We start from the raw sequence: 25,837 nt of genomic DNA on the forward strand, positions 1-25,837 counted from the left end.
GTATGAAGCTTTGCAGGGCAGTGAGGCAAAGGAGGTTGCAGAGTGGCTGAGGCTGAGGAGCCTCGCGGGGTGGGGGCTGTTAACCTTGAGTTTCCAGGCGGAGGAGCGTCGCAGGGCAGGGGCGGCAAGCGTGGAGTGTTACCGGGTGGCGGAGGCGAGGCGGAGGAGCAGGGCGGTGGCTGTGAGCGTGGAGGTTCACGGGGCAGGGGCCACGGAGGTGGAGGAGCAACTCTGGGCAGCGGACATGGCCCTGATTGCAGCTAGGCCTGGGGATCCTCACCGCGCACGATTTAATCATGCACTGGGCCTCTAATTTTATAATAATGATACATAGTAAAACGTTGAAAATATTCCCTTTTAAGACAGAAATTTTCAAATTTGTTTAATAAAATCTAACCATAAGTAGTCTATAAGAAACATATTTAAAATAAAATAACTAAAAAAGAAATTGCAAAGATGTATTAGCAAACTTAAATAAAATTAATACAGGTTTGTTGATACCAATAATTTAATAGTTGTGGGAACTTGCTTTAAAACTTCATGCACAGTCCATTTTTAAAGGATTGGTGTGTGGTTAAGAAAATGTTTATTCTCCGTCTCACTCGCTTATTTTTTTAGGTGTATCTTTCATAGATGGATTTTAAAAATCAAACCTGAAACTATCTTTTCACCCTATATTATAGTCTTATAAATTTCTTTTTTTGTTTTTTTTTGTTTTTTACTCTGATGTCATGGAAGTAGTTATCTTCCAGCTCTGTTCTTCTCTTTTCAGTGAGTTCTAATCTGCTGATTAGCAATCCATTGAGTTTCCTTATTTCAATAACTATATTATATTTTTATTTCTAAAAGCTATTTTTCTTTTCAAATAAATCTAGTTATTTTTACATTTTGTTGCCTGCTCATATTTCTGATTCCATTATTTATTTCTTCAAATGTATCATAGCTACTTAATATTCCAAATCTGATCATTCTAATATATGAATTACTTGAAGATCAAATATATTTTGCCATTTCTGGTGACTCCTTTTCATGGTAACTCCTATTTTTGTACATTTGATGGTCTATAACTGTGAACACCGATTTATTTGATCTTAATCTATGGTAACCCTGAAATCCTAAATAGAAGATGCTTTCCTATGGAGAAGAATCATTGAGCTAACTTCTTCCAGAAGCCCGAGTCCTTTAAAGGGTTTTACCAGCTATTCTGCCTGAAGCAGAAAACCTCCATTTATTTTAAAAGTAGTTAACCTGCAGAAGCCTGAGTGAAATAGAAGAATAAAGATCAATTTTATTTCGCATATTAATACAGATAAGATTAGCTCTTATGCACACACACACATATGTACACATTCACATATGCACACATACACATGGTGCTGGTATCATGATGCCAGCTTGCTCATGAGCTTGCAGTCAAAATGCCAGCTGGGGCTTCAGTCATATGAAGGCTTGACTGAGACTGGAGGGTCTGCTTCCAAGCTCACTCACATGGCTATTGGCAGGAGGCCTAAGTTCCTTGCTGCCCACTGATAGGGGACCTCATTTCCTAATCCTCATTTCAAATTCTATGTTACCCCCCACCCCATCCCCCAGACACATGTGCTTCTTCATCTTAACAGACAACCTGGCTTAAGATGTTGTGTAGCTTAGCTTATTACTCAGACTCGTCTTATGTTTTCCCAAATATTAGCCAACATCATAGGATCAAATGCTATTTTGTTATCCTCTGGCCCAATAATAGTACAAGAAACTTACATAGGCAAGAAGCTGAGATATTCATTGGTGAAGAGGCTTCAGCAAGAATTTCATCCTTGCCCACCTGAGAATACCAGGATAGAAGCCCAGTAGTAGCCTCGCTGAAAACAGGGTTTTAGTAAGAACTCACCTTCTATCCGTCTGTCAGCAAATTCACACAGGAGAATCTAACCAGTACCCAAGATTGGTTCCTCATAAGCAAGTTTGAGAGTCCATTTGGGAAAAACCTGTTAACTGAACCAGCTGTGGGAACACTCACTAGGAAAGATAGTCCATAAGTCTTTCTATGAATTCATTTAATTTTAGAAGGGCCTGTGATGCCACATATCCTGAGCTTTCCCTGAGAATCTCCCTGCACCCCCATATAACCAATCTGGATTGGGTACCCCTCCTTTGTGTTACCACAGCCTCTACTTGGACTCCTGACTTTCATGTTTACTACCAATGAGCTCTTTAAGGAAGCCTGGCACAATCCAGAGTTTCAGTGTTTCTTGAATATATGACTAAGTGATGCATTACCTTATACAATTTGCCAAATTCAACACACTAAGTTGCTTCAAAGGTGAGAGTGACTTGAGGCTACTATCCGTTATTCCCTTGCAGTTCGCCATGTAAATGTGACTAATGTTTGGATAATGCTTGTCTATATGTTTGAAGCATGAATCAGTAATTCTTTTATTTCCTGTTTAAAAATAAAACACACACAGAAGAAAAGATAAGTACTGTATTTAAATTGCCACCAGAGTAAAAGTTAGTGCTGAACCACATTTTTAATATTACAGACCTTCAAATCGGATCTTTCTGAGGTTACATTTAGAAAGGACTTTGAAAGCAAGATCCGAGATATGTGGCGAACCAATGAAAACCACCGATGTAATACGAAGACAATGCTCAACTAAAGCCTTTAGAAGAAAAAAGATTATTAAATTAGCCACAACACAAGTTTAATGAAGTAATGAGGTCATGTTTTTCCTAAATATTTCCAGAAACACATTAGCCATTAAATTTTCATTTTTTCAAAGAAAACAGGACTTTTTTCAATATATTTTAGTATACATACATAAGAATAATGCAGAGGAATCAGAATTAAACCATGTTATGAAAGTATGGGAAAATATGAAAAAATAGAATGCTGAAAAAAATCACTACATTTAGAAGCTTCACATATAAAGCTAAACTTAAAATTAATGCTTAGGCTATATCACTGAAACAAAAATATCTTAACAGTGAAACAAAGTTTCTTAGGATATTTAAGGATTCAAATGTTCAAATGTGTATGTGCGTAAATTTTAAGTGATTTTCTTAGTATTAAAAAAAAACGAATATGAAAAGCCCATTCATATTTTTAGTAATTCAAGTCACTAAAAAATGTGCCCATCTAATGGGACTGAGAAGAAAATGTACTTTCCAACTACTTACTTTTAAACAGTTGTCTGTTAGAGTTGGCATGTCATTGATGATCAGATGCATGATTCCAGTGCAGCTGTTTGCAATGTTCCTGAAGCCTTGGACTGAAATCTGAATTTTACAGAGTAGGTGGAAATAATGGAAGAACCCATTAGAATGAAATCTGATAAAACCCTTTGGTAGTAATAAACAAAGGTATGTCATGATTTTGCTATTGTGTTTTAAAATGGAAACCAACGCTAGCTGATGTGGCTCAGTTGGTTAGGCGTCGCCCCCTGCAAATGGTTGCCAGTTCACTTCCCAGCCAGGGCACAGGCCTGGGTTGGGCACTCCAATCTCTGGTGGGGGCATATAGGAGCAGCAGATTGATGTTTTGCTCTCACATTAATGTTTCTCTCTCTCTCTCTCTCTCTCTCTCTCTCTCTCTCTCTCCCTCTCCCTCTCCCTCTCCCTCTCCCTCTCCCTCTCCCTCTCCCTCTCCCTCTCCCTCTCCCTCTGCCTCTCCCTCTCCCTCTCCCTCTCCCTCTCCCTCTCCCTCTCCCTCTCCCTCTCCCTTCCTCTCTCTCTCTAAAAATCAATTTAAAAAATTTTTTTTTAATGGTAACCATAAAATGGTAACCAGGCTTACAGGTAAAGAATCTAGATTTGAATTTTCTCTTTATTATTTAATATTTTACATGTATATATTGTGAAATGATCATCACAAGTCTAGCTAACATATTCATTATTTGAGGTAAAATTCACATAACATAAAATTAATCACTTAAATAAGCCATTTAACCATTAATCATTTTGTGCAACCACAACCTCTAACTAGTTCCAGAACATATTATCGCCCTAAAGCAAGATATTTTCAACCTTTTTCATCTCTTGGCATACATAAATTAATTACTAAAATTCTGCAGCACACCAAAAAAATATATTTTTGCTGATCTGATGAAAAAAATAGATATAATTTTGATTCATTCACACTGGACTGCTATTGTTGTATTGGCTATTGTCATTTTTTTATTTGACAATCTAAGGGAAAAGAGGTCAGTGCCCCTAACTAGTCAGGTACTGCATGTTTTAGAAATTCTTACAACTCATTGTTTGAAAATCACTGTTCTAAAAGGAAATCCTGAACATATTAAGCAGTTGCTTCCCATGCTTGCCTTCTCCCAGACGCTGGTAATCACTAACTTGTGTTCTGTCTCTATGAATTTACCTATTCTAAATTTTTTCTATAAGTGAGTTTATATAACACTAGAGGCCCAGTGCATGGATTCGTGCACCGGTGGGGTCCCTTGGCCTGGCCTGCACCCTCTCACAATCCGGGACCCCTCGGGGATGTTGGACTGCCGATTTCAGCCCGATCCCCACAGGCCAGGCCAAGGGACCCCACTGGAGCGTGAATTCACACCCTCCTCTCGCTACCCTCCTCTTCCCACCCTCCTCTCTCCCCACTTCCCTCTGAGATTCATCATTCTGTTCCATGTTTCCATGCCTGTGCATTGAGCGTCTGCCCCCTTGTGATCAGTGCACGGCATAGCTACCAGTCAAATGGTTGAATGGTCGCTTAGGCTCTTATATATAGAGATTATATGAATATATCACATTTTGTTTATCCATTCGTCTGTTGATGGATATTTAGGTTGTTTCCATTTTTTGGATATTTTAAATGGTGCCACAATGAATATGCATGTACATCTATTTGTTTGAGTACCAGTTTTGAATTCTTTTGGTTATATCTATAGGAGTGGAATTACTGGGTTCCATGATAATTCTATGTTTAACTTCTTAAAGAACCACCAAGATGTGTTCCACAGTGCCTGTACCATTTTATATTCCCACTAGCAATCTATGGGGGTTCCAATTTCTCTACATCTTTGCCAACACTTATTTTCCTTTTTCTTTTTAATTTCCTGGTGGGTTCGAAATAGTACCTCATTGTGATTTTTATATTCAGCCCCCTAATTACTGATGATATTGAGTATCTTTTTGTAATTTGTATATCTTCTTTGGGGGAATGTCTAATTCAAATCATTTGCCCATTTGAAATTGGATTATTTGTCTTTTTGTTGTTGAGTTGTAAGAGTTCTGTATATATTCTGGATACTAGACACTTAGTTATATAACTTGCAAATATTTTCCCATTGTTTGCTTTTTAAGTACTAACCTTTGACATACAAGTTGTTAATTTTGATAAAGTTCAATTTATCTATTTTTGTTGTTGCTTGTGCTTTTGGTGTTCTAGCTAAGAAGCCATTGCCAAATCCAAGGTCATGAATATTTACCTCCAGTGTTTTGTTCTAAGTTTTATCATTTTAGCTCTTCTATTTAGGTCATTATTCCTTTTTATTTTCTCCCATTAAACTTTGTTTTAATGGGTCTCAAAGTTTTGTGACAGATTTTTGGTTGTTTCCATTAAAAAGTACTGATTTTTAAAACGTAACTTAAAAACTGCCACACACACACACACACACACACACAAATGGTCCACAAAACATTCTCCTTTCTTCCTGAAGGTTTTAGGATGCATTGTAATCATTAACCACTCTTTTATTATTAAACTTAAATGGTCAATTGAGATAAAGGGTCCTGAGACCATTCTTCCACCACTGACTAAAATTAGGGTGGCAGGTATTGGGGATAATATTCATTTAGCCTGAGCTTCCTGGACAGACTTGGTGACTTTGCCAGCTCCAGCTGCCTTCTTATCCATTCCTTTGATGACACCAAGGCAACTCTCTGTCTCATGTCACAAACAGCAAAACAGCTCAGAGGAGGGTATCAGAGAAGCTCTCAACACACATGGAATTGCCAGGAATCATATCAATGATGGCAGCATCACCAGATTTCAACAACTTAAGGCCATCTTTCATCTTTTTTCCCAGAACAACAATAAATCTTCTCCTTCAACTCAGCAAATTTGCAAGCAATATGAGCTGTGTGACCATCCAGCACAGGTGCATATCCAGAACTGATCTAGCCTGGGTGGTTCAGGATAATCTCCTGAGCTGTGAAGCCAGCTGCTTCCATTGGTGGGCCATTTTTGGTGTCACCAGCCACATTGTCACAGCGAACGTCTTTGTCAGACATGTTCTTGACATTGAGGTCCACATCGTCCCCAGGAAAAGCTTCATTCAAAACTTCATGGTGCATTTCAACAAACTTTACTTCAGTTGTAACATTGACTGGAGCAAAGGTGACCACCATGCCAGGTTTAAGAACACCAGTCTCCACTCAGCCCACAGGGACAGTACCAATACCACCAATTTTGTAGTCCTCATAGAGGGGCAAATGCAGGGGCTTGTCAGTTGCACAAGGTGGTGGCAAGATGCAATCCAGAGCTTCAAGCAGAGTGGATCCACTGGCATTGCCATCTTTACTGGTGACTTCCATCCTTGGAACCAAAGCATGTTAGCATTTGGCTCAAGCATGTTGTCACCATTTCAACCAGAAATTGGCACAAATGCTACTGTGTCAGGGTTGTAGCCAATTTTCTTAAAGTAGGTGCTGACTTCTTTAACAATTTCCCCGTGTCTTTCCTGGCTCTAGGGTCGCTCAGTGGAACCCATTTTGTTAACACCAACAATCAGCTGTTTCACACCCAGTGTGTAGGCCAGACGGGCATATTCACGGGTCTGCCCATTCTTGGAGATACCTGCTTCTAATTCACCAACACCTGCAGCAACAATCAGTACAGCACCGTCAGGACAGCTTTGGGAGGTAATTTTGGGCTCTACCCTCGTGGATGGGAATAATGTCCTTATAAAAGAGGCCCAATGAGATCCCTCGCTGTAACCCACTATGTAAGGTAAGGAGGTAAGGTGCTATCTAGGAACCAAGGAGTGGATTCTCACCAGACACTGAATCTGTCAGCACCATGACCTTGCACTTTCCAGCCTCCAGAATGGTGAGAAATAAATGTCTGTTGTTTATAAGCTACTCAATCTATATTTTGTTATAACAGCCTGAATGGACCAAAATACTTAGATCATTTTTTTCTAAACAGCTTTCTAGAAATATGTTTTTAAAGGCTGAACAATGTATCTATTTGGCCCTGGAATTTCTTTGGCAAAATTATCCTAAGGATATAATGCTACACATGGATATTTATATACAAGGATTTTCATTGCAAAGTTCCATAATACTGAAAAAATAGTACCAAATATAAATTCTAATAATTAGAAGTGGGTTAACCTAAACTGTGTCAACTCCTATGATGGAATGTATTACAGTTACTACAGATTATGTTTTAGGAGAATAACTGAGATTGTGATATAGTTTAAAAGAAAAAGTTGGTTATATAAATCCATGCTACTCAAAGTGTGGGCTACGGACCAGCAGCATGGGCATTAACTAGGAGATTGTTAGAAACACCGAATCTCAATCCAACACCTACTGCCCCAGAGGCTGCACTTGAACAAGATTTCCAGGTATTTTACATGCACAATATAGTTTGAGAGGTGCTAATCCAGAGGAAATAAATGAGCAAAAGAATGGGGGCAATTAGTGTATGAGTTGTGTTCTTCAGAAAAACAGAACCAATTGAATAGATAGATGATAGATAGATAGATAGATAGATAGATAGATAGATAGATAGATAGACAGAAGATGCAAGGGAGGGAGGGAGGGAGGGAGGGAGGGAGGGAGGGAGGGAGGGAGGGAGGGAGGAAGGAAGGAAGGAAGGAAGATTCATTTTAAAAATTCATCTCGTGATTGTGGGGGTTGTCAAGTCCAAACTCTGTAGAGCAGATGATAAGCAGGAAATTCAGGGAAGAGTTGATGGATGTTGAAGTCTTGCGTCTGAAATCTGCAGCCTGGAACTCAGGCAGGTTTGTCTCAGTCTCAAAAGTAGAATTGCTTCTTCTTTGGGAAAGCTCAGTTTTTGTTCTTAAGGTTTTAAACTTATTAGATAAGGCCCACCCACATTATAGACTTTACTCAAAGTCTACTTACTTAAATGCTTATCACACCTGAAAAAAAATACTTTCGTGGCAATATCTATACAGGTGTTTGACCAAACAACTGGGCAACATAGCCTAGCCAAGGTGACACGTAAAATGAACCATCATAGTAGGAAACGCATCATGATGTTAACAATGATTACCTCTAAAGTGTGGATAGTTTCTGTGTTTTTCAAACTTTCTACATTAACCATGTAATATAAGAAGAAAAAAAGAAAGAGAAGATCATCGTTTGGGAGAGACAGCATAAGAAAGCCCCTTAGGAAGTTTTTGAATCACCTCTTACTGTGGACTTCTCCTTGCAGGGAAATGTTAAATGTTGGGGGTTCCATTCCAGAGCACCACAGTACAGTGAATATCGCCATAAAGCAAGTCACACAAATTTTTGGTTTCCCAGCATATAAGAATTATGTTTACACTATACTGTAGTCTATTAAGTATACAATAGCATTATGTCTCAAAAAATTACATGCCTTAATCTTTAAAAACTTTATTTCTAAAAAATGTTGGTCATCATCTGAATATTCAGTGAGGTGTCATATTTTTTGCTGGTGGAGGGTCTTACCTCAATATTGATGGCTGGGGACTGATCAGGGTGGTAGTTACCAAAGTTTGAGGTGGCTTTGGCAATTTCTTAAAACAGGACAATACAGTTAGGTTCATTGGTTGACTCCCTTTTATTAGTGATTTCTTTGTAGCATTAAATGTTGTTTGATAGCATTTTACCCACAGTAAAACATCTTTCAAAACTGGAGTCAGTCTTTTCAAACCCTGCCACTGCTTTATCAATGAGGTTTATGCAATATTCTAAATCTTTGGTTGTCATGTCAACAACCTTCACAGGATTTTCTCCAGGAGTAGATTCCACTTCCTTTGCTTATCTACAAGAAGCAACTCCTTGCCCTGGCCAGTGTCTCGGTGGTTAGAGCGGTGGCCCAAGCACCAAAGGATCAGGGTTTGATCCCCAGTCAAGAGAGCGTACCTGGGTTACTGTCACATTGATGTTTCTCTATTTCTCTTTCTCTCTCACTCTCCCTTCCTCTCTCTAAAAATTAAACAAAACAACGACAAATAACGTCTGGGAAAGAGTACAGAATTTGGCAATAGACCAGACTGAAAATTATTCCAAGTCAAAGGTAAAGTACAAGCAAAGGCTAAGCAGTGGTAGCACTGGGCTTGACTGAAGTGGCAAGATCATCCTTGGGATGAATAAGAAAAATTTAGTAAAGAGAAAGGGAAAACTAATGGAAGACCCCTTAGGCAAGAATGAGGTATTTTGTATTATACTGCCATGGATTCTTTTTTTTGAGGCGGGGGGGGGGGGGGGGAAGAGGTATGTTTTTTATTGTTGTTAATCCTCACCTGAGGATATTTTTCCATTGACCTTTAGAGAAAATGAAAAGGAAGGAGAGAGACAGAGAGAGAGAAACATTGATGTGAAAGAGACACATTGATTGGTTGCCTCCCGATGCACCCAACCAGGACCAGGGATTGAGCCTGTAACCAAGGTACATGCCCTTGACTAGAATGGAACCTGGGATCCTTCAGTCCATGAGTCGATGCTCTATCCACTGAGCCAAACTGGCTAGGGCCTGCCATGAATTCCTGAATAAATTTTCCATAAGTACTCCCAGAAAGAAGTCCAGGGGAGATTAATGAACATTAAAAACCTGGAGAACAGAGGAGGAGGGAAAAATGCTAGGCTTGGAGTCAGTCAGTCAGAACTGCGTTTGAGATTGTCTTTGCCTCTTTCTCACGTATCACAAAAGGAAACTCAACCTCTCTTATGCTTAGTTTCCTCATCTATAAAATGGATATGATAATACCTATTTTAGGCGATTCTATATAAAAATGATTAGCTAGCACAGTGTCTGGCATGCATGTTGGGTACCAGTTTTCCTGTAACTGTTCCAGGTGCATTGTGCTCCTACAGAAAAATAAAGATTTAAGAACTAGAGATAGAGGGCCTTGAGAAATCATTCTAACACATCCCTCACATTGTAAAATAAAGAAATGGTATTCAGAGGCATTGTGTGGTCTGAGAACATGTTCCTTATCTATTCATCACCATGTGGTCCCCAGTGTTGGACATAGCATCAAACAAAGTGTGTGCTCTATAAGTGCTGAATGAATGAAGGGATAGTCTTGAGTCATACTGCTGGTGGCTGAGCCAGGGCTAGAGGTCACCTCTCCCCATTAAGACACACAACTCCAGGGATGGGAACAGTCATTTTTTACAAAGCTTCTCTAAGTTCCTCCCCTTTATCTCAGACCCTAGTCCATTACCCTAGCACTAGAATCTCCAATAATGGCTTCCCCTAAACAAACAAACAACTTTGTCTCTCTTGCTTTCTTGGAAACATGCTCCTAACAAGGTTTCCTGAACAAGGCAGGGAGAGTGATGATAGCGGTCATCAGCCACAGCGTAGTGATTCCTTGCAATGCAGCCAAAAATTTGGTGCTATCAACCCGTAAGATTGTATCCAGAAAAGGGGGTCAGGGAGACCTCTGAGAAACAGCTTTTTAGTTTTGTCCTGGCTTAGGATGTCTAGTTTTCTACACAGTTTATTTTAGGATATCCAAAAAGATGCTTGGCTGATATTTTATGACTCGAATATTCCTGCCAGAATCTTCTAGCCAACCAACTATTAGTTGTCCTTACTCTTCACTGAAATAATAGGGTATAAGCCTGAAATTAAAAATTCCTCTCTAAGGGAAAAAACAAAATATTTTGCCATGTTAAAATAGCAGGCCTTGCCACAGTAGATATCTGTATAGAATTCTTACAAAACTTGGATGTGATCCCTCTTTGTTTCGTTGTGAGGTGATTTTATGGCTTCAATTTTGACACCAACTGGAGCCCTGCCACTCTGCTCTGTGCTGGTTAAGCTCCCATTGGTTAAGAAGTTGGGCAAATTGGCCACATCAGTGGTGTTCCAATGTCAGGTCCCAGCAGACAGCTACGGCTCCTGATGGGGGCAGAGAAGCTTTGGTGATCACAGGAAAATTCTCTCCATCTCCCTCTGGTGGGTCTCAACCCATCAGCACGACAGCACAGAAAAGGAGTTGTAAGTGATCCATACAATGAAGACCAAAGTGCTGAGCACCCAGGGGTATCTCAGGTCCCTCTTTGCCACTCAAAGGTAGTGAAAAGAAGGAAGGGACTTACCTCAGTGAGGGTAACAGCTCACCAAGCTTCCATTTTTCTACTCCTTTCATACAGCATTGTCTCTGAACCAATTAGCTCAGCAGCACAGAAAAGATATATACATATATACATATATATATATATATATATATATATATATATATATATATATATATATAGGCAAGACCCTCCATGGCAGTTAGAAATATCCATCTTAGGTAAACATGGCCCAAGTGGTGTTCCTGTACCATTTCCAGCTGTTTCTCTCATTCTGCAGTACTGTAACCAATGACTAATGGGTAATGTGATGACTTTAGTCATATCCATATATCCTTCACAACCTCTTAATGACCCCAAAGAAGCCTGGCTTAGCAAGGAGAATGAATTGTTGGGGGAAAAATCAAAGATTTCTCCCAAAACATTATGGAGCATTCTATTTTATTGCATTCAAATATACCACAAGTATTTTCAATAGCAACACTTTCCAGGGTCTTGAAAAGCTTTTAAATATTCTGTCCCTTTTGAGGTCCTGCCATTCTCTTTCTTTGGATGACCCTGTACTTTCTAGTCTGTATATTCTTCATGGCCAGCCCCCATCTATGTTCACTAGTGCACTTCTCCCAGGGAGCCCTCCCTGATCACTTCAGGCAGAGCTGTTTCTTCCTCTTACATCTCAGAGCACCAAAGACCCCAGCCCTCACTTGCAGTTTGTATCTCCTGCCTTGTACCATCGCTAACTGTGCACATGTCTAATCTCCCTGCTGAGGAACACAGACCGTATCTTATCCCTCTTGTCCTTTACCTAGCAACACAGCGCCTGGCACAGAGTATGAGACCACAGAGGTTTGTTAATAGACCAGGTAGCTATGGAATAAGTTACTTGCAGAAGGTAAATTAGAATTAGTTGTTCCAAAAAGGGAGTGGGTAGACAGTATAGTCATGTGTTAAAGATTACCATATTTATCTAAAAACATTGGAAAGCCAAACATGAATAAAAAGTTTCATTTTCCACCATGAGTGAGGAACTAGAGCACAAGATTAGGGAAGCCTACAGATGCCAGAAGGCAAGCATGCGTGCCAACTCCGTGTGCACTCACTCTCAGTGACTCAGAGCTGAGATCTGCAGAAGTAAGCTGACCCTTCCCAAGCTTCATCATTCCTGACTAGAGTTCACTGTCCTGTTCTTTTCCTCAGCCAGTGGCCAAATTGCTCACAGCTTTCCCTGCATTCTAATGGAGCCCCATGTTCTTTGTGAACGAGGCGCTCACAATCGTGATATTTCCTTCTTACAGCATAAGATCCAGAGCGCTGTTTGGTTTGTCCAGATTTACTGACCTAGCTGGTGGCTTTACCGGTAAAGGTGCAAGTCTAACCACAGGCTTCACCCAGGTCCAAAACACTACGTAGAATTCTGTGAACAGTTTATGAAATTCTGTGGGTAAGTCACTTCCTAAGATAGGGAAGAGCGAAGAAACAGAATTAAGTATGGTTTTCCAGAAAACATTAAAAAATTGTTCAAACCATTTTTCAGGAGTAGGAAACATGATCTTACCCCCCTGAGACTCGTCATTTTGTCATTTGATTCTTCAAGATCTAAAAATTGCTGCCAGATGTTTTATGTTTTTACTACTTCATACAATAAACATCGTATACATTTTGCCTGCAAAGAGATTACATTAAGCTATGGGTGCTAAATAATAGGTGTTTGTTATATTTCTTTATTTTTTACTTTCAATGATGGCTAGCATAAAGTTAAATTCAAACTAGTAGTTATTTAAACCATGTATATTTCTGAGTCCTACCTATAAGCAACATAAAAAGATTTTTATGAATTCTTTTATTTCCAACAACAGGTTGGACACAAAGCATTCCTTTACTAAGGAACTGAGGCACAAGAACCGATCCAGAGAAGCAGAAGTTGCAGTGATTTTTCTGACTTATTACTGCTTTTTCACTAGAACTTCTTATTGATGAGACTTAAGAGCAGGTATTCCAATAGAAAACGCGACAATATTTTTTTCTTTTTTACAATATACAGTACATAGCACTTTACACTTTTACAAATGACAGTCTAGTGCAAGCATGTCAAACTCAAAGGCTAACACGGGCCAAATAAACAAGGTTTAAGTTTATGTGGGCCACAAGAAAACAAAAGCTTCAATTTTCATAGAAATGTAGGTTTATTTCAATAAAGACATGCTGAATACAAAGGGCTGAATGAAAGAGTTATCGTTAACATAAAATAATAGAACATTTTAATAAAAATTAATTTTTTTTGAACATTAACTTACCAGACACTGAATAACTGCACAAATTAATAAGCGTAATGCAAATCTATTTTTCTTGTTCTCCGAAAGTAAAATATTTTCTGTTGCGCACACCAAACAAGTCAGTCCAAGACTAATGGCATGGCAATAGGCTGCTAAAATATTCGCTACTAGTATTAGTGGTGAGAAATTGTGCACCTGCGCGAAAGGTGCATAGGGAAATGAATGCAACATGATTATAGTAATCAGTCATTAGTGAGCGTTGTAGTTCATTATTACTAATTATGTATAACAGGATATTGTAAAAATTAAGTTACAAAATTTTCATTAAAATGTTTCTTACATATCATTATATTGGCTGGGCCACAAAAATATTCATTGTGGGCCTCATGCGGCCTGCGGGCTGTGAGTTTGACATGCTTGGTCTAGTGGTTAAGGGCCAGGTCTTCAGAATTAGATGGATCAAGGTTCTAATCTTGGCCCAGGCATTTTGTGTACGACCTTAGGCAAGTTATTTACCCTGTCTTAGCAAAATTTTCACTGGTGTGTGAAGCCAGCTTACTAGACTATGAGAGCAGACAGTTAAATTTTTAGGAACTCTGCAAGCCAGTTATTAAATTCAAACAGTTTAAATTCTATCACATAAATTTAAATAAATTATATTAAGGTAATGAGTACTCAAAGTCATCACTTCCTAATTTTTTATTGCATGTTGCCATTATCTCTGCTCTTGAGGGTACTTATGTTTATTGTATCTGTATGGTGAAAATAGCACATAATAGCGCACTATTGCACATATTTCCCCTACTTCCTGTTCAATGACCTCATTGGTAGCTTGAAATAGACCACGGTGAGAGTATTTATACCATGGGTATCAGCAACCACTGCAAAGTAAGGCTTTCCCTGCTCCTAGACAATTGTTATATGTTCACTAGCACACCATTATTCAGTTTCCACATCTCTAAAATGGGAATAATTTTACCTACATCATATAATTATTTGTAAAGATTAAATGAGATAAAAAATGTAAAGCATTTAACTGAATACCTACTATATAGTCAAGACCCAACAAATGGTGCAATTATTATTACTATCCATTAAAATAAAGAGTAAAGGAAAATGGAATCAAATAAATATAAGTGAATTATAATTTGAATTTGTTACCAGTTCATTTGGGTATGTAATATGTTTGTTTACAACTGGTTTAGCTGGTCACACCATTCTTATTGTTCTAATTACCCCTATGGATAAACTGCCAAATCTGTACCTCCACTCCCAGCTCTGCGCCCAGGGCCAGACTTCCACTTTCAAGTAGTTCTTATCATTGACATCCAGATGTAACACAAGAACCTCAAATAAATTTGATTTCCAAAATAAAATCCATTATTCTTTCCCCCTGATTTCTTCTTCTTTAGTTATCTTGGTTATTCTTCATACAAAAGCACAAAATCCTAAAGCTGAAAAAGATCATTTAGCCCAACCTAGCCATTCTACAGATGAGGATGCTGGGGCAGAACAACCAAGTGCCCAGGGTTACACAATTAGTCAGTGGCATGCAAGGTCTAAATCCTAGGTCTCCAAACTCCAGTTTGGGGCTCCTTTCACTATCCACTGACTTCTGCTATGTATGTGTGTGTGGGGGCGGGGGGGAGGCAGAAATCCCTGTTTACTCATGCTTTGCTTATGCAATCTCATTCCATTGGGCTAGTACATTCATCTCTGGATGTGCCTCATGGCTTTCTCCCACCTCCACCACAAACCCCAGGGATGAACAAGTAAGACCTTCCATGATCTTTGCCTCTCTGAGAGGGGGATTTGGAATTTATGTAGCCTGGAGAGAACTGAAATGACCTTGGAATCTTCCAGTGTGCAGTTTGATGGCCTACCTTTAAGATTCATGGCTCCCAGAGAGATTTAACAGTACAAGAACTACTGATAAACCAGTATTATTTATTGCTTCAAGTATTCCAATCATTTGAACATGTCTGGGATGCTGTCCCTTTTCATTTTTTTTGACTTGTGTGTAATGACTAAAAAATAATTGATGAAAAATACTTTCACTTTACTTATTTCACAGTTTCCTAGGCTCTTTTCTCTTTGTAAATGCCAAACCCTTACCAAGAAAAGATCATCAGACCTAGGTCTAGTAAGTTACCAACTTCTCAGCCACCCAACAGGCCTCCTGAACTTTCACCTGAGGACCTGGCCAGCCATGCCTTAAAATTGGCTGCATTTTCATTCATTATTTATTCATTCAGTCATCAAAACATTGATCAAAGCCCAACTATGTGTCAGGTACTATATTATGTGCTAAGGATACAGATATACCAGTAAAGAAGGCATCATTCTGGCCTTCAAGGATCTCACAATGGGGAGGAGAGCAGACAAATAAACAGACTGCTGCATACATAGAGAATGCTTAGTGAAAGTGCAATGCTGGAAGTGTACACGGGAGGAACATAGCCCAGCTTGGGTTTGGGGAAAGACGGGGAAGTAAGGGCATCCTAGCGAAGGTTGTGATTGAGCAGTTCCTCAAAGTATGTGTGAAAGTTAACCTGGTGAGTGGGAGAAAGGATAGTATCAGGGTGTCTCAGCAGGAGGGAAAAGGTGAGCCTAGCAAAACAACTGAGGCTGGAACTGAGAACTAGGGAGGCACAGAGAGAGAAACACTGACTGCAAGTTCTCTTATTCTCTGGTTTACTTACCGTGAATCTAAATAAAAAACCTGTGTCTTGTTCCAAACTCCCCACTCTGCATCTGGTTCTGGTCCCTGTTGTCCTCCCTGTTCAGAGTTGTTGGTTTCTGAGCATTTAGGTTTCGGCTGGAATGCCTTCCTTCCCAGCAGAGCTGTGGTCATTCCATGCCTGGCTTTCTACACAGTGCTATAACCCACTGACTGCTACACACAGTGAGAGATGCATGAGTCTGTATGGAAAGAGGCTATCTAAAGATAATATCAACAGGAGAATCCTTGGGTTACACACAGAGCAGAGGATAAAGGGAAAACATAATCAGGAATCACTGCCCTCCTAAGTGGCACTTTCTCATGTTCAAGTGGGTACCTTTGTCCTCTCCATTAAAACTCTTAATGCTACCCATATTTTCTATTTTTGTATTTTGAAAGGAATTGGACATGTTTTAAAGAGCTCTAAAATAAATAGGGAACCAATGTGAATCTCTTTGGAGCATTTTAGCTTATGCCTTTTTATGTATTTATTCATTCATTATGGGGATATGTGAGGAAAGACTTAAAGATGAAGAAGGTAGCCAAAACAGATAACTGCAGAAAGAATATTCCAGACAAAGAAAACAGCCAGTGCAAAGAAACCATGAGTCAAGACCTTTTGTGTTTGAAGAACAGCAAGGAAGCCAGTGCTCCTGAGCAGAGTCGGTAAGAATAGTAAGAAGTGATGTTGGAGAGGCAACTGGGGGAGGAGGCATATTACATGGGTCTTGGAGCTCCTTTTGAGGTTTTTCTTTTATCCAGTGAATAGGAAGCCTTACCAAGTATTTGAGCAGAAGAAGGACATTAATGTGTGTTTTTTTAAAGATCATTCCAGATGCTGTGTTGAGAGCAGACTTTTAGGAGGCAGAAGTGAAAGCAGAGAGACTAATTGAGAGGCTATCACAATGATCCAGGCAAAAGATGATGGTGGCTTTGAGTGGGATGGTAGCTGTGGAGGTGGTGAGAAGTGGTCAGATTCTGGATGCATTCTGAAGTAATAGTCGATGGGACTTCCCAATGGAGTCGATGTGGAGAGTGAGAGAAAACAGTCAAGGATATTGCATTAGTTTGCTAGATCTTCCGTAACAAAGTACCACAAACTGTGTGTCTTAAACAACAGAAATGTGTTGTCCAACAGTTCTGAAGGCTAAAAGTCCAAGGTCAAGGTGCCAGCACGGTTGGTCCTTCTGAGGTTTCTCCCTTCGATGTGAGAAAAGAACATGGGCCAGGCCTCTCTCCTTGGCTTCTAGATGACTATCTCTATGTTCACATGGCACTCTCCCATATGTGTGTTTCTGTGTCCAAATTTCCCCTATTTATAAGGACATCAGTCATATTGGATTAAGGCCTAACCTAATGATCTCATTTTTAGCTAATTACATCTGCCACAACCTTATTTCCAAATAAGGTCACATTATGAGGTACTGGGGGTTAGAATTTCAACATATGAATTTTGGGGAGATACAATTTAATCCAAAACAAATGACTCCAAGATTTTTGGCCTATGCAACTATAAATATGGAGCTGGGGAAGACCAAAGGTAGGGCAAGGAGTTATTTTTTAGAGCAGAGGTTTAAAAATATTTTTAAGATATAAGAGTCTAAAATTTAAGAGAGAAGTCTGGGTTGGTGATATATATTATATATCATGTGTGTGTGCATTTATACATATATACATACATTACTTCTATATACATACTAGAGACCCAGTGCATGAAATTCGTGCACTCGGTGGGGTGGGGGGTCCCTCAGCCCAGCCTGCGCCCTCTTGCAGTCCGGGAGTCCTCGGGGGATGTCCGACTGACAGCTTAGGCCCGCTCCCTATGGGGAGCGGGCTTAAGCCAGCAATTGGACATCCTTAGTGCTGCCGCAGAGGCAGGAGAGGCTCCCACCACCGCTGCTGCGCTCGCCAACCATGAGCCTGGCTTCTGGCTGAGCGGCATTCCCACTACAGGAGTGCACTGACCACCAGGAGGCAGCTTCTGCATTGAGTGTCTGCCCCCTGGTGGTCAGTGTGCATCATAGCAACTGGCCATTCTGCCGTCGGGCCAAAACCGGCTCTCTGACATCCCCCCAAGGGATTGTGAAAGGGTTCAGGCCAGGCCGAGAGATACTACTGGTGCACGATCAGGGCCGGGGAGGGATGTGGGAGGTTGGCCAGCTGGGGAGGGACCGTGGGAGGGCTCCAGGATATGTCTGGCCCATCTTGCTCAGTCCCGATTGGCCGGACCCCAGCAGCAAGCTAACCTACCAATCACAGCGTCTGCCCCCTGGTGGTCAGTACACGTCATAGCAAGCAGTTGAGCGGCCTTAGCATATCATTAGCATATTACGCTTTGATTGGTTGAATGGCTGACTGGACAACCAGACACTTAACATATTAGGCTTCTATTATATAGGATTATATTATATTATATTATATTATATTATATTATATTATATTATATTATATTATATATTATATATATATAATATATAATATATATATTATATTATATATTACATATAAACTCATATACATATAAGCTTCTATAAGCATATATATGTATATATAAACACACTTTTATATCCTATATAATAAGAGAGGGATATGCTAATTAGCCTGGGTATGCTAATTAGTCATGACCAGTATGCAAATTGACCATCACCCAGACCTGCAGGGGAGGGCAGTTAGGGGTGACCTGGGCTGCAAAGGAGGGCAGCTGTGGGTGACCAGGCCTGGAGGGGAAAGCCATTGTGGGGGACCAGGCCTGCAGGGGAGGGCATTTGGGAGTGACTGAGCCGGCAGGAGAGGGCAGTTGGGGGCGATTGGGCCAGCAGGGGAGGGTAGTTGGGAGCAATCGGGCCATCAGGGGAGCAGTTAGGTGTCGGTCAGGCTGGCAGGGGAGCGGTTGGTGGGTGATCAGGCTGGCAGGCAGAAGCGGTTAGGGGCAATCAGGTAGGCAGGCAGGCGAGCGGTTGGGAGCCAGCAGTCCTGGATTGTGAGAGGGCAGTCGGACATCCCTAGCAGGGTCCCAGATTGGAGAGGGCTGAGGGACACCCCCCCTCCCCCCCAGTGCACGAATTTCATGCACTGGGCCTCTGATATACATATGTTACACATATGTGTGTACATATATATGTGTACACACATATATATACATGTAATGATGTTATATGTATATATATATAATGCATATATACACATATATGCTCATGATTGTAGGTGATATTTAAAGCCATTCTCTAGGTCAGATTACCAAAGGAGTATGTATAGGCTGAGAAGAAAAGTGAACCAAGAATTAAACCCTGGGGCCCTCTATGTTTAAGGGGTTGTAGAGCCACAGCGTAAGCTTTCTCACAGAAATTAAATCTACATGAGTTTTCTAAATCATAAAATATGTCCTCAGGATTGATACAACCAATGTAGGAAATTAACAATCTCAACAAAAGCCAAACATGCACATACTTTATGACCCAGCCATTGGACTCCTATGTGTATACCTAACAGAAATAAAGTAGTGTATATAAATGTTCATAGCATTGTGCATTTTCTGTATGGTTATTATACTTTGACAAAAGTCATCACCCCTTCCCCCACCCCCCCAAAAAAAGTCATTAGGGAATGCCTCTACTCATTAGGTCCCAACTCTCAGTGCCAGCAAAACAGGAAGCAGATTTAATCTGGCTTCTTGAGTGTTAAGGATTGCTTTGTGGTCATTCAGAGAGCATGCTCAAAGCAACAAATTTAGGTACATGGTAGAATTCAAGCATGTGAAAAGCCATGAGAAACCTTCACAACTTTCTCTCTGGGTTTTAGGGTTTTTTTCTTTTTCTTGAGTAAGGTTCTCCATCAAACCCAAACCGAAGCATTCTTTGCTCCCCCAACTAAAGGCTAAATAGGAATCACACCCTCAGCAGTTGTCAGTTTCTTTCGGTTGCAATGATAGAAACTCAGTATAAACTAGCTTAGGTAGAAAGGGAGTTAATAGTGTGTCTAACTAAAAGCCCAGCTAAACAATATGTCATCTCTCCTTCTTAACACGTCATCTCTCCCTCTCAAACGTTGGCCTCTTTGTAATGGTTTCGTTCTTTCCCACTGCAAATTTCTTCCGTATTCCTGGGCAAGAGAATCACAAATCAGCCTGGACTTACACACTCCAGACCCTGCAACATTTTTCCCAATGTTGAATTGCTCTGCTAGGATCATATTTTGCCTAGAAAAATCATAGCTACTGCTTATGAAATTTAGGATTATCTAGGCCTGGGCCAAATGACCAGTGGCCAGGAAAATACTAATACCAATATTCTAATAATAATAATAATATCTAATGATGACTAAACACTTATTTTGCAGCCACTGTTCTAACCTTCTCATATGCATCAAATCATTTCATTCACACAACACATTTATGAGGTAGATACTAGTATTTTCCCCATTTCATAGATGAGGATACTGACATATACAGAAAGTTTAGGCAACTTGCCCCAGACCCATAACTAGTAAATGGCAAACTTGAGATGAAAAGTACCCCAGAACTCATGCTCCCAATACTATGGTATATTCTCACAAAACCACAGGAGAGAAGATCAGTCCCTGAAAAAAGTATGAGGTGTAAAGGAAAACTACCAACATTTCATATAATAGTTCATTAGTCTCACTTATTTAACCATTAATCCAAATATTCAATAAACATCTGATGAATGTCTGCCATGATTAGATCACACGGCATCCATTCACTGTTGCCAATGTCTCCCACACGATGGATAACAAAGGAGTACAGGAAAGGGTGCTTTCTTTACATGGTGAAATTATTTTGTCTCCAAAAAGTCTTCCCAAATTGTGTTTAGACATGGGTTTTAAAAAACTGTTTTATGGCATAAGCTTAGATTTTATAACTTTGAGTAAATGGTAAGTATAAAAGCAAATGAATTAAATTTGTTCAACTGACTCAAGCAGAATTTTTGAATCTGGTTAGTGAATGTAGATTTATTTTTTCCTTCTGAAAATAGCATGAAAAAAAAAACATTGCAATCAGGCTCTAAAAGAAAATTTTAAATTAATTTCAAAGCTATTTTTACACTGTCAGCCTCTTGGAATAGGAATGCTATCATTCAATAAATATGTATTAAGTACCTGGGTATGGTTGAAACTTACGTAACCAAAGAAATACAAATTAAAAATACAAAATGTCATGTTCAATGCCAAATCGGCAAAATATTTTTAAATATATTTATAAAGATACCAAACATTATTTTACATTTATGGTAAGTGTAAATTGACAACCTTTGTAAAATATGGAAGGCCTTAAAAATAGCTATATCCTCTGTCTCACTTCTGAAAATTTGCACCCCCAAATTGCATAGGCATATGCAAAGATATGGCTACAGAATTTTTCTCACAGGTTATCATTGATAGCAAAATATGGTAGGCCAAAAATGAATAGTGAAATACATATTGGTGTTTTGGTATAATGGAATACTATGTAGCTATTAAGAGTAAGTTACAGGAAAATATAACATAAAATAGATATTTACTTCATAGAATAGTAAGTGAAAGATATGTGTACTATATAATCCATTTTAGTTTAAAAGATTATATACCTGCATAGAAAAAAAGACCAAAAGGTTTTCTTTTACTAGTACTGTCTATTATTTCTAGGTGGTTAATTTTTAGGTTACTTAATTTTGTTCTCTCTCTCTCTCTCTCTCTCTCTCTCTCTCTCTCTCTCTCTCTCTCTCTCGTTTAACCTGGAATAAGAAAAAAGATATATTTTTTAAGTGAAAAATGTACTACAAAATTCCAAGTGACGAGTATCTGGCTAGAGGTCTGCAGTGGGTAGCGAAGGAGGAGGCTAGAGCGGCCCTGTCCTGGCTTAGGGCTGAGTGTCAGCAGAGGCTTCTTTGAGGAGGAGACACTGAGCAGAGGCATCAGCTCAACCACATCGAAGATGATGACAAGCAGGTGCAGGTGCAAGTGCTGGCATTTGTGAGGCCATCGGTCCCATTAAAGCATCTACAGCGCTGATCCAGTCCCAAAAGAATGCAGAACATTTCTAAAATGTATGTGATTGATTTTCACTTTTCTTTGCAATTCCCCATCATCCATTTATTTATTTCTTCTAACAAGTATGGTGAAAATTCTTTCACCACACTGTATAAAGACATCTTCCCTGTGCGGCGCAGCTGTGACTACGCTAAAGCTTTGCCCTTGGCGTATTTCATTTATCCTAACCCGAGTTCCCGGAGAAAGGGATGCTGAAGACCGTGCCCAGCGTGCAGCAGGCGTTCGGTTCGCACACCAGCGAAAAGCGTTTAGCTCTTAGCCTCTACTCTCAAGTCTTTTTGTTTTATTAGGATCTTTTTCTCTTGGTCAGATACATGACTTCATAGTGAAAAATTTCCAGCATTAAAAAAATAGATTTCAGTTTCCAAGGGGAGAACCTGAAAAATATGTGCATTGTCAGTTTTTCTCTCCGAAACCATTTTTGTGCTGCCATATCAGTGCAGCTAGGCCTAAAAGAATAATCTGTTCTCACACCCAGAGCTGGGGAGGTAGGCAGAGTGTCCTCAAAGGGCTGAAGTCCCTCGGAAGCAATAACATCCAACGTCACCTCTTCTTTGTGCAGCTAGAGCAGCAGCCATTTGAAAGATATCATGGGTAAGAAGGAGCCTATTTCGGCTCAGTTTTAAATGGTACGATTCCCAGTGCCTGAAACAGTGTCTGATACTTAGAGCTAAATCTCTGTTGAACTATTAAATGAACAAATGGAAATGGAAGAAGAATGAACAAAATAAACCAACCATTGTTTTGCAGAATGATGTGAAATACTAACTTCTCTGTGGTCTGAGACTTACAAATTAAGGAACAATCAGGAAAGTAAATCTATTCTTTATACATTCAGACCAAGCTCAAAAGCTGCTGAGGACAGGTAGGCGATGCAATTAAGTGGTAGCAGTCTAGGTATAAGTGCATGGGTAGACATTACCGAGTGGAGAGGGTGTCAAACCGGAGCATGCTCCACCTCAAGGGGGTGAGGCTGACTCAGCTCCAGCCATGGATGCCATATGAGAATGCAGGCCCAATTTTGCCAGTTCTTCCAGTGTTTTAAGAGAAGCTTGAAGTCTAGATTTTTAAGTTCACTTTATAAATGTTGGCTCAAAATATAAAGACAGAGAGACAATGTCTGTGTGTTTTACATACATACCTAGCCATACAGTCTGATTTGAAACTTCTCATTTCAACTTTTCTTTCTTTTTTTAGGATATTGTAGTTTCTTAATTATTAACACACCTTTGTAGTACTTTTACCCACATTTTTAGCTAAACACCCTTTAATGGCCTCTTTATATAACATTTGATATTCTGTAATATTTTCTACATATGAAATAAAAAGATAACTGTCTTCCCTCTGGGAAAATTAATCAAAACTTTAAAATTGATAGTATTGAAAGCTTCTTTCATCTTCACTCTTTATTATCAGTAACATCATGTAAAACTTTATCATGTTCAATTTGGGAATACTTCTATAAAGCTTCTTATATATGAACTCTAAGATTTCAGGACATGCTAAATTTGCTTGTGCAGTAATATGTACATTATAAACCAATATATATGATTGTAGAGACAATCTATTCTTATTGAGCATTTGGATGTTTTTCTGTTCTGTTTGTTTATTTTGTTTTCTAGATTCCACATATAAGTAAAATCATAAGATATATGTCTTTCTTTGACTTATTACACTCAGCACAATAGCCTCTAGTTCTATCCATGTTGTTGCAGATGGCAAGATTGCATCCTTTTTTATGGCTGAATCATATCCCATTGTATATATGCATCACTTCTTCTTTATCCACTTATCTACTGGTGAACACTTAGGTCATTTCCATACCTTGGCTATTGCAAAAAATGCTGTAATGAACATATGAGTATATATGTCTTTTCAATTCGTGTTTTGAGTTTCTTCAAATAAATACCCAAAGTGGAATTGCTGGATCCTTGTCTCTTGCTATAGACTTTGTTTTAAAGTCTACTTTGGCTTGTATAAGCATTGCTATCCCAGCTTTTTTGTTTGTTTGTTTCCATTTTTGTGAAATATCTTTTCCCATCCCTTTATTATCAGTCTGTGTGTGTCTTTCAATCTGAAGTGAGTCTCTTGTTGACAGCATATGCAAGGATCTTGTTTTGCTATTCATTCAGCCTCCACATGTCTTTTGACTGGAGTATTTAATCCATTTGCATTTAAAGTAATTGTTGATACGTATTTATTGCCATTTTACCATTCTTTTTTTATCTTTTTAAAATTTCTTCTTCAAGAAGACATTTAATATTTCTTGTGGTGATGAATTCCTTTAGCTTTTTCTTGCCTGGGAAGCTATCTATCCTTTAATTCTAAATGATAGCTTTGCTGGGTAAAGTATCTACTTTTCTGTGTCTAAGAATGTTTATCCTTAGGACATGTCTATGTGTACTTGTGTGTTGTTGCTACAGTAATTACCTCATGAAAACTAAGAAGAACAAGGAGGTAAGTCACACTTACGTAGGGGATTTTTAAGCATGCGGTGAGCTAGCGGAAAGTAGCAGAGGATGTATATTTAGGGAAAAGAGTGATCGATGGGCTATGTCGAGCACATACAGGCATTCCTGACTTTGCAAATATTTTTCTCCATGATTAAGCCATCTGTGTTCGCTAATGGACACCCATATCACATTAGGCTTCTATCTTCCCAAAGAGACTGGGAGATACTGGTGTAATCTCCCTTGGTGATAACATTCCAAAGCATGGCTCCCAGGCACTTGAGAACGACTGTCCTGGGTTGCAAAACTAGCAAAACGCTTTTTAAGAGGTTTACATTCAAAGGGAACAGAAAAAGAATGTATAACTGCAAGTTTCTAAAGTAAATAAATGCTCTCAGAAAAAAGAGGTTAGGGGACAACCCTCAGAAAGAAGCCTTTCTAAAGCTTAGTCAAGCTGGAGGCAAGACCATCCGGGTCATAAGAGTGATGGTAGATGTTATTCAGCAAGTCTCACATCATTTGATCATTCAAAATGTAAATTCTAGATGTTTCAGACCTAGCTTAGAGTCCTCCTCTCCTTTCCCCTATGTCCTCCCCACTGCCTCGTAACCATGAAACTGAGGTATCTACCAGCAGATGTCTATCAGCTGTGCAACCTGGGTCTTTTCATTTCTAAATGGGCACCATAAATACATACTACACAGCATTTGTACAAGGAATAAATCTGATATGTATGAGGCAATCAACATAGTGCCTGGCATATAGTAACAACTCATTGATAGTAATAAATGGTAACTATCAATATTTCAGCCAGTTCTCATCTGTGCTATTGTAGTATCATAGAATGAGTATACTATGAGTATATTAGTATATTAGTATTAGTATTAGTATATTAGTACTATGTACTAATATTACTAAAATACACAGAAAATAAGTTAAAAGAATTATGACTTTTATCAATCAAAATAGAGCAGAAGAAGCTTTCAATGATATGGCACCTATTGCCAACGTTCCATGTCCTACCCTCCACACTCCACCCTATTTTCTGCCCAAATTTCTTTCATCTGTTTTTTCATAGTTAAATATTT

The 25,837-nt window shown here is 39.3% G+C and overlaps 1 protein-coding gene and 1 pseudogene across 2 annotated transcripts in view; both read right to left on the reverse strand.

The window, feature by feature from the left end:
- The window catches only part of FBXL13 (F-box and leucine rich repeat protein 13), a gene marked incomplete at both ends in the record, with an annotated part of 152,915 nt that overhangs the window by 44,008 nt on the left and 83,070 nt on the right, over window positions 1–25,837 (reverse strand). Inside the window, 3 exons of the mRNA XM_081102001.1 lie at window positions 2,275–2,437; window positions 2,540–2,657; window positions 3,175–3,273. Of these exons, the coding sequence (XP_080958127.1) occupies window positions 2,275–2,437; window positions 2,540–2,657; window positions 3,175–3,273 (380 nt within the window). The remainder of the gene's footprint in view (window positions 1–2,274; window positions 2,438–2,539; window positions 2,658–3,174; window positions 3,274–25,837) is intronic.
- Window positions 5,801–16,628, reverse strand: LOC308527278 (elongation factor 1-alpha 1-like; annotated as a pseudogene). Its single transcript has 3 exons — window positions 16,592–16,628; window positions 12,553–12,712; window positions 5,801–6,891 (listed from the first exon to the last, which is right to left on the reverse strand). The product of its transcript is annotated as an elongation factor 1-alpha 1-like (transcript).

Source organism: Myotis nattereri (genome assembly GCF_964212035.1).
Source record: "Myotis nattereri genome assembly, chromosome: 11".
NCBI classification, from domain to species: Eukaryota; Metazoa; Chordata; class Mammalia; order Chiroptera; family Vespertilionidae; genus Myotis; species Myotis nattereri.